The 9,909-nt window shown below is 37.3% G+C and overlaps 2 protein-coding genes across 3 annotated transcripts; both read right to left on the bottom strand.

The window, feature by feature from the left end:
- Positions 1-708: 708 nt before the first annotated feature.
- Positions 709-2,559, bottom strand: LOC149926825 (uncharacterized). 2 transcript variants are annotated; one of them, XM_090159187.1, is made up of 2 exons: positions 2,376-2,559; positions 709-2,172 (listed from the first exon to the last, which is right to left on the bottom strand). In XM_090159187.1, the coding sequence occupies exon 2, from the start codon at positions 2,170-2,172 to the stop codon at positions 1,189-1,191; it is 984 nt and encodes a 327-aa protein (XP_090015313.1). In that variant the 5' UTR covers positions 2,376-2,559; the 3' UTR covers positions 709-1,188. The 2 variants fall into 2 exon arrangements, with proteins under 2 accessions (XP_090015313.1, XP_090015314.1); XM_090159188.1 differs by having other exon boundaries at positions 709-1,838.
- Positions 2,560-2,634: 75 nt separating this feature from the next.
- Positions 2,635-5,092, bottom strand: Sbp2 (SECIS-binding protein 2). Its single transcript, XM_090159186.1, has 9 exons — positions 4,371-5,092; positions 4,185-4,301; positions 4,040-4,120; positions 3,809-3,980; positions 3,476-3,749; positions 3,315-3,420; positions 3,136-3,250; positions 2,929-3,083; positions 2,635-2,853 (listed from the first exon to the last, which is right to left on the bottom strand). Exons 1-9 carry the CDS (start codon positions 4,974-4,976, stop codon positions 2,668-2,670), a joined length of 1,812 nt encoding a protein of 603 aa, XP_090015312.1. The 5' UTR covers positions 4,977-5,092; the 3' UTR covers positions 2,635-2,667.
- Positions 5,093-9,909: the final 4,817 nt, after the last annotated feature.

Genomic DNA, 9,909 nt, shown 5'->3' with positions numbered 1-9,909 from the left:
AAACTTGAGCCTACCAGGGAAAAACCTCTTCTAACTTAAACAGGTGTGGCCCGTGTGGGGAATAATTTCCATACTTCGTTAGTCTTAGGCGAGGGGCTAACCACTCTTAGAAAATCTGTACACCGGATTACACTTAGATTACCACTGCCAAAGGCAGGGACTTCAAAGATTACGCGTAATCCCATTAGTACAGTCAAAGGTACGGCTCTGTACACCGATTACGCGGAGTGATCAGCCCCTCGGTCTTAGGCTAACGAAGTATGCAAATTGACGGATTTTGAAATGACGTTTTAGCGCGCGACACTACAGGTACATGTCTTGGGCACACATGCCTTCTTTGCGTGCTTTTTTGACCATAACATGTAGAGGTATTTTCACGCGCAAAATGAATTTTAAAAGCCGTCAATTATTAGTCCATAATTAATAGTCTTGCTCTGTATTCCATTAGGCACAGTAATTGCAGTGCCATTAAAGACCAAAATTTTGCTTTATTAAAATGAATAAAGGTAGAAAAAAATTAAGCTCTATGGGTTTGGAATGAAGACTTTTATGGTTAAATTAATTGTGATAATATTTACGAGCATTTTAATTTACCCGATCTCGATTATATATGAAAATTGTAAACTTTGATGTTGTAGTTCGATTTCTGACTGTCTCTTTTATATATTACAATAAAAAATTTATAGGCTTTGCCTGGTTAGGTGCCATTTATTTTCGAATATAATATGGAGGAATAAAGAGAGATTAAAGAACATATAAATTTAAACGAGGGGGGGGGGCGAAGAAAGAGGGAAAAGTCCTGGACTCGTCGAAAAAATAGATCGGCGGAGGGGTCCGGGTCCAGTGGACTCTCTTAAAAATATACACTATTTACAAGTCTGTCTCCTATACGCGCTAAAGAAGGGGGACCAGTAGGTCCCATTGGAATTATAGCTTCCTAAGCGCCACCTTGCGAAAAAAAAATACTAATTATTATTATTATTTTAAATGTAAGTATAATTTAATTATAACTGAAGCAAAAATTGCTGTTTTAAAATATATCATTTAACTCAGTTTCTCTGGTATTTCAAAGATCCTTTTGCAAGTTGTTAATTGTCATACGCAATTTGCTTGGTTTCATAGCTAATCTTTTCTTCTCTTTTTGTAGTACTTGTAATTTTGCGACAGCAGTTTTATTCTTCTCGCTCTTTAACGGAAAGCGTGGAGGCCCAGTAGATCTCCAGGCCTTTTAGTATTTGCCCACAATAACAGTTCACACGATTTACATCTTGTTTTACAACGTGAACTTTCATTTCCTTTCATGATAACTAGACTGCATAATTCAGCGAATTTCCTATCCTGAAGCTTCTCTGTAGGTTGGGCTCCACAGCAAATTGTCATTTCATTAACATTTTTCAGAATTTCTTCGATTTCATTTATATTTGACCAATAGAGTGGAATATCGGGGAACTGCGACAAGTCTAGATTTTTAAACCGAATAAATAACTTAACACTGCACCGATGTTGCGAAGACTTTAATTGTTCAATTACTACTTGTTTTATTGGGTAATAAGTACCATCATCTTGTTTTTCATGGTAAAGAAATGTAACTTGCTTTCCATGTGCAGTTTTTTTTACACTCCATTGTTCTCTGTGTGGTAAATCAATGGCATTGATATTATCAAAAACATCTTCAGTGTTATTTCCAAATTCAATTGGGATGGTGATATTATTTTTAAGATCAAAATTATCAACAATGTCAGGGTGTTTCGATAGCTCATTTTCCTGCACATTTACTATGTCATTGACGGTGTACGACGAGTCGTTAAGCATTTGCTGCATATCATCCTCATTGCTCTCTATTAGAGAAACATTAATATTTGAAAAATTTACTGAAACTCCATCCTTGTCAGCATCCTCATGTAAATAAAATTCAGGAATAGCTTTGGGTAATATTTCCCAGCGACATTTGGGTATTTTAACAATATTCCCATTGATATTGTGAATATAATCAGATACAATATATTTAGGATCAAAATGTATATGACAAATCTGTGATTTTGCAGTAAACATTTTAGAGTTTCTTTGTACTAAATTCCGCCATTCTTCCAGTTGTTTTTCATCCTTAGGTCGAAAAAGGTGGGGTTTTACATCTCTTTTATGGGATGGGCATTTGTATATGTAGCAAGACATCTTAATAAGAAAACAACCACAATAAATAAACAATATTTTTGAAGCACTTGGCTTAGCCTTGTGTTTACTAATCAAAGTAACATGAGAAATAACTAAGCCTAGGCTAAATTAAGAAATATATGATTTAAGCCATAAGCCCAAGCCTAATTTTTCAAAACTAGTTCATTTAATAAATAATATGAAGATGTAACATAATAATGTACCTCTACACTGCTATTTCAATTATCTTCAGTAACTATTAAACATCCGCTAGTTCACGACTCCATAAAAACACAAAATTTAAAAAATAGTTTCAACAATTAATCGATAGATGTCGCTTCGAACGCCATAATTCCCTTGTGCCGTGGGCTGGCAGGTCGTAACGGTCCCCCACATATCGCTTGTGAATTCTAACCTGTGTAAATAAGCCATGCTAAGACCCTAGTTATTGATTATAGCCCCTTCCTATAGGAATACAATCTAGTAAAATATGCACGAATGTTCCATAATCTTTAATTAGCATGATCGAGTAGCTTGTAACAAAATGTTTTTTTTCATTTCTTGTAATTGTTTATTATTTAGATCAGAAACTAAAATAAACGTCTTCATTTCTTTGTTTAGTTGTTTTTCAATTTGTCCAACTAGAAATTTATAGGTTACTCGAGCCTCCGTAACAAACTCAACTAATTTTTTAAACAAATCCTATAAGTAAAAATTATTAAAGCATAAAATTGAGAATATAACCTCCCCTAATATTATCAAGAACTAAGTTTTTACCTCCTTTCCTTCATAGCTGATAATACCAATGCAGCTAACAGGAACTGCTTTTTTACAGACGTATCCTAATTTTCTACGAGGTAGCCCAAACACAACTAGAATTTTGTTATCTTCGCACAATTGTATTAAATTACATATCGTATCATTCAAACCACCTACAAATACCAATTTTTAGAATCCAAATAATGTTTTTCAATCAGAATTTACCTTGCGAAGATATTTGTTCAACATCCGGAGCTATTATCACAACTTTAACTTTACTCAGTTTAATGTTCTTTACAACTTCTTTTAAACCAAACACCATTCTTTTACGAATTTTGGCCTGCAATTTCAAAAAAAAAGTATTATAACTCGTTATTATAAAATATTCATTAAATTACAAATACCTTAATAGGATCTTTTTGAAATTGCCTATCTTGGAAGCGAACCAGGTCTGTTAAGAGACATTCGAGAGTTGAGTCTATTTCTTGACTTAATTGTTGATCACAGTAGCTACATCATGACACAATATTAATAAAATGAAATATTTTACATTTGAAAAACTCACTCGCGATATTTTCGTGTGTGAATAATTTTCTTGATACACGCCAATGTTTGGTCACAATCATCAGATTTTACTTCATTTTCCGAAAAGGCAAAAATATTATCATCGCAGTGCTTATTTTCTTCAATATTTAGAGTAGAAAAATCCTCAAGGTTTTCATTTTTAATATCCAGCAACATTTGACCATCATTTAGTACAATTTCATCAGCTATCTCTAATTCTTTCTCTTCGCAGATTGAAATGTCAAAATTTTCAAGCTTTTCAGTTACTTCTGAAACTATAAAAATTGATTGAATTACAATCAGAAAATATTAAAAAAAAATTGCAATTAATTACATTCAGTTTCAACGGCCTCTGAAATCGTTTGCCTCTGTTTTTTAAGTAGTCTCTCTAGCAGAATAACCTTTTTCAATTTAGTAATTTTAGCTTTGGGTTTTTCTCTTTCTTTCCCTCTCTTACGAAGAGGAGCGGAAGAATCTAACACATTGTGTGGAGAGCTTTTACTGGACTAGAAATATGACAAAATAAGTAAATAATGGCTGTATGAAAATAATAATCAACACTTACAATGTTTACTTTAGCTTTCCGTACATTAAAGGTAGCTGGCGAGGTTATTTTCTTTGCTTTAACTTCGGCTTGCTTTTGTGGCTAGTTGGAAGAATAATTCATTTATATCTCAAATTAAATTTATTTCAAGAAAAACTAAATTTACCTTAGTTAAAACATCAAAAATATTAATTTGTACAGGTGTATTCGCTTTTTTTCTAGTTGATTTTGTTGGTGTTTTAGTGGAGCTTGTATTAATTTTTATTAAACCAGGTAAAATTGGCTAAAAGTTAAGACAATCATACGTTATTAAACTTGGGTTATTGTACTGGAATAACATTAAACCACTAACCATTGACACTTCATGATTAGAAACTGATATATTGGAAGGAATTACATTTTTAATTGTTTTAGACTTTGTGATATTTGAGGAAGCACCAAGAACTGGATACTCTTCCGGATCTTCCAAGTCAATTTGTATATTACTTCTAACATTTTGTGAATCATCTAAAGAGTCTTCCGAAATTACCCTTTTAGGCTTCCTCTTTTTGCGTTTCCTTTTCTTTTTGTTTAATACTGGTGATGTTTCACCACTATTTTCAATTTCAATTGTGTTATTTTGTAGTCCAGGTTTGATACCAGTTGAGCCTAGCTCAGGATGTACAAGAGATACTTTATTTTTGCTTAAGAGTTTCGCAGAATAGCTGATGGGTAATGTTTTCGGACTATCATTTACATTGCTGTTATCTAAATTAATCGGACTAGTTTGACTTTCATCACGGTTTAACAAGGAAGGAAAATCATTTTCAACTATTTGAAACTCTGGAAATGCAATAGCAGATATTGGATCTTCAAATTTTATTCCTGCATTATGTAATGATTGGGATCCTTCATTCATACTTGGCAAGGGTTTAGCCTTATATTTACCCCGCCCTAAGTTTTCTTTGCGTTCACTCATAATTAATTTGCACAAATTGTGTTAATGGAATTCCAAAGCTATCTTTATACAACGATCATGATCCCCCATTATCCCATCGCGTACCATTTCAGTGATGCCGGGGGGGGGGGGGGGGCGAAATAAAGGTTTACAAGTTCTTGGTGTTTATCCTTTCTAACGCGCAGTCGCATTAATTTTTCTCGCGGCCTTATTCAAATTCGTTTTTATATAACCATTTCTAAAAGTTAGGTTTAGCAAATAAAAATATATTTTATATTATACCTTTTCTAATATTTCGACGCCGAAGCCCATAATGACCAAAGATAAACCTTTCAAGACTAAGTTTACTCGTCGGGACCATAGATATAAGAAATGTATATAAAGGTCTAGATAAATTTCGGGGCGTCTAAGCCTAACATAAAATCAAGGACAGTGTCCTTGATAAAATACGGAATTGACACCATTGAGTTGGGAATATTAATCTAGAGATCCAATCGAAACAAGTTTTTGAAAAACCCGAATGTGTCGTCTCCTCTAAAATGACGAGAAAACGTTATCATATGACATGAGAAGCCACCAACGGTCGAACATTTACAAAATACGCATAAACTTGGTAGAAATAACCGTTTTTTAATAAGAGAAAACCGCGGTACTTCGGCAATATATGCCTTCAAGGCGGGTACATCCATTATTTTTGAAAAAAAATCTTTTTGCCGGAAAACGCGTCTTATTTGAACGAACCATTGAGAGATAGACGGCGCCACTGGTAGAATGATAAAGTTTTCTCGTCATTTGGGAGCAGACATTTTTAAAAACTTGTTTCGAGAAATACTGAAATCCGACGTTTTGATTGGACCTCTAGATTAATATTCCCAACTCAATGATTGACACCTAGCAGACACAGTGGAAGGCACGTGACCAAGAGCGCGAGCTCTCTTAGCATTTTAGTACTAAGTGCTTGAAATTGAGTTGGGAATTTTAATCTAGAGATCCAATCAAATCTGCTCCCCACGAAACAAGTTTTTGAAAATTACGAATGTGTCGTCTCCTCTAAAATGACGAGAAAACGTTATCATATGACCCGTGGCGCCATCCATTATTTTTGAAAAACAAAATCTTTTTGCCAGAAAACGCGTCTTATAATAATTATTATTATTATTATTATTTTAAAAAACTTGTTTCGCGAAATACTGAAATCTGGCTTTTCGATTGGACCTCTAGATTAATATTCCCAACTCAATGGTGCTTGACCTTTCCGCAGGCCGTAGTCTTTAGACACCATCTGTTGGTTTTTTAGTATAATTTTTAAGCAGGAGACAATGGCTCTCGCGACGATAGCACCAGCTTTTTTACCGATAGATAGCGCCTTATAAGGATAGCCTGCAGAAATTACGCGTTTCTGCTAGCTGCGAGGCTAGCTGTCACCTCCGTATTCACTACCTTGGAAATATTTTATATAGACCTTTATATACGTTTCCTACATCTATGGTCGGGACGTTATAAATTCGAATCAAGGGGGCTATTCTGTAAACATTCGAACGGGAATTCGATTTCGATACCCTATACCATGTCGAGATCATTGAGTTGGGAATAAATAGAGGTACAAATAAATCTGGCTAGCGCGGGACCAATTTCGTTCAATATGGAGACTTTTTAAACTATATCGTTCAACCGTGGCGGCATCTGTCTCTAGTGGTGGCAACTATATTGCAATTGAATTTTTGCGCGAATCATATAACTTTACAAAATATAGATGGCGCTACCGCCCAATTATAAAGATGAATATCGTACAGTCTTCTCAGAACAGGTCCCGCGTAATCATGGCAACCGAAATGGTAATTGTAATTCTAGCAGTATTATTCCCAATTCAATGGTCGAGATCGACTTCGACAATTTGCATTGATTTATGCTTATTCGAAATCTTTACCGAATACCATTCGTCGAGATCTCGAAGTTCGAAATCTAGTTATCGATCGAAAATTGGATTTCGAATATTTACAGAAAAGGCCCCCTGGACTGGTTGGCATGTAAAACCTGGGCTGCGATCAGAAACGCTCACCAGTGAGTCCGCTGAGTCACCGCTGACACCGGTGTTTTACTCACCGGAACTCACTACTAGGATTGATACTCTTGAAGTTGCAGATTCATCTAATCAAAGATAATTTAAACTCGTACCCTAGATTCGAATACTGAGAGCTTTCCCATTGACGGTTTTGTTACGAAGCGTTTACCCTTTTCCGGCACGTGACCTCAGAAAAATCGGGCTCCATCGGTTGCGGTAAGGCGCAAACCATGGAGCGAATTTTTTCTGAGTTCCGGCGGGAAGTGGGTAAACGCTATCGGCAACGCGAGAGAGAGTGATTTCGAATCTAGGGTACTAGTTTAAATTATCTTTGATCTAATACAGCGAGTATCAAATCAAAGATAATAATATAACTACGTACCCTAGATTCGAAATCACGGTGTTTCTCGATAGCGCGTTTTCTCGTGAGGCTTTTACTGAGGCTGCGTTCAGTAATAGTGATCGGACCTGCAGCGGTTCTGAACCGTTGTATATCGTTTGCAGCGTTACGTCAAGAGCTACTGAACGCTTTTCTGTACTCACGCAATCTTGATTCACAGTTAAATATCCTTGCCAAAACCCTCTCTGCTGACTCTACGAATATCAAATCTAACCTTGATTCTCAACTTCAATCATTCTCTCAAAAACTCGATGACCAAGCTTCCAATATTGCGAAGACTGTTTTTGAAAAACTAGAGCCGGTCCTTCAACAAAGAGAACTGAACTATTTCAACAAGATTGAAGAATTATTTTGCTCGTCTGCTAAAGTTGAAGAACTTCTCTCTGCAACCAAATCTTCTATTACCGCCAATATTGAGACTGCCTGTGCAGAATCTCTCTCCACTATTTCTCGGCGTAACAATGTCCTTCTATTTGGACTTGCTGAATCTTCTGCCGAGGATGACCATAAAGCTGTTTCAAACCTCCTTTCTGCAAGTGGCATTCTCATTTCTCAGCTTCGTTCATCTCTTCCATTTGGGCACAGTTTTACCTCCTGATGGTGCTCGCCCACACCCCATCAAAGTCGTACTGGAATTTCTCCATCACAAATCAAAACTATTCAACTTTATCCGGTAACAGCGCCTCATTGATCACGACTTTCCCTACTCTGCACGTGATGACTTCACTACTAGCTTGCAACGTGATCGTTTCGCCAAAGCTAAAGAGGAACTTAACGCTAAAATCAATTCTGGTGACCACGATTGGGTTATTCGCAACTTTCAAGTTGTATAAAAAAAAACGGAAACCACCGCCCTCACACAGTGCTCATCCGACCCTTGGTGAATACTTTCCTCCCTCTTTTCTCCACACAGTCTTATCGCTCCTCTGGAGATGCTCGTGTTATTAATCCGGACCACCATCATATTCCTTCTCCTGCCTTGTCTTCAAAATCGTTGAATTTTAACGGTACCATTCCCAAGACTTTTGCTCCCCTTGCACCGCGCCTTCGTGGCCCCCCACCTCGTTTGAACTCACGTGCTCCAGACCTTTCTGGTCACTACTATTTTCCTTCCTCTGGACATTTGCACCTTAACACCATAGAAACCTCATAGGTAACTAGAATGCTGCCGTGTAACTGGCAAATGGCCCAAACGCCGTGGCAGACGAAGCCAGATCTCAGCCAATCAGAGCTCAAAGAGTGGTTCTGCCCAGAATTTAATGTCACCGGAGAGAATGACGTCACCTATCTCCCGCTATAGTAACGGAACCAAGGAGGATTATTATCCTCCTTGGCGGAACCACTCTACGGCCTCTCATTGGCTGAAGGTTCAAGGCGAACTGGCGTCAAGCTCGGCCGTAGGCGGCAGCATTCTAGTTACCTATGAGATTTCTATGCTTAACACTCATGGTTCTGTCGGAGCCAACTATAATACTCTTCCCGGTTCAGCCATTCGTGATCCTCTCAACCACTCTAACGATTTGAACTTTTCCTCTCAACTCTACCATCATCAGCCCTTTCAATAGTGATCACTCTTTTAACGTGCTTGCTAAACATTTTCGTCAATCTCGTGCCACTTATACTCGCTCCGTTATCGCGAATTTTTTTTCCTAGCTCCCTCACTCAACCACCTACTGCCACATCAACTAACTCCACCGTCCTCTTCACCAATGCCGCTGGTCTCTCGCGATATAAACTTGATGAACTTGCTACTATTATTTGCAACTACAAAGTATCTCTCATTGCTATCAACGAAACCTGGTGGAACTGTGATATTTCCGACTCTGAACTCAGAATCCCTGGATTCTCTTTATTCAGGTTTGATCGTAGGCGTGATCCCCGTGGAGGTGTCCGTAACCCTCATGGGGGTTATCTTCTCTTTGTTCTCGACACCCTGCGTGTTCGCCCTTTTGACCTCAGTACTATCGGTACAAATTACTACTCCAACCTTAAGTATGATTGTCTGTGTATTATACCGCTCTAACAATGTCAACTATACAAATAATCCCTGTGTTATCTCCTTAATTAATGCTCTTTGCTCCCACTGTGATATTAATCGCCTTGCCCTCCTTCTCCTCGGCGATTTTAATTACCCATTTATTAACTGGTTTAACTCCTCTACGGCAATCGGTGCCAATACTCAAACCCAACTGTTTCTTAACTGTATTAATGAAAATTATCTCACTCAATTTGTGTTATCTCCCTCTATAAATGGCGGTGCATTGTGTCGTGACAATATTCTAGACTTAATATGCTCATCGGGCCCTGGTCTTGTCTCTAATGTGATAACCCTGCCCCCTCTTGGATCCAGTGACCATGTTATTCTTTGCTTTCCCTTGGTCCTTGTTTGTGACTCTCCCATTTTTCGCCCTAAGCCCAATTTTTTTAATGGTGATTACTCTTCACTTAATGCATTTTTCTCAAAAATTGACTGGTCACTCGTGATATCCAGT

The sequence above is a fragment of the Leiobunum rupestre genome, chromosome 9 (assembly GCF_980474605.1).
Source record: "Leiobunum rupestre chromosome 9, qqLeiRupe1.1.hap1, whole genome shotgun sequence".
NCBI lineage: Eukaryota > Metazoa > Arthropoda > Arachnida > Opiliones > Sclerosomatidae > Leiobunum > Leiobunum rupestre.
This window is presented reverse-complemented; position numbering and strand designations above follow the sequence as displayed.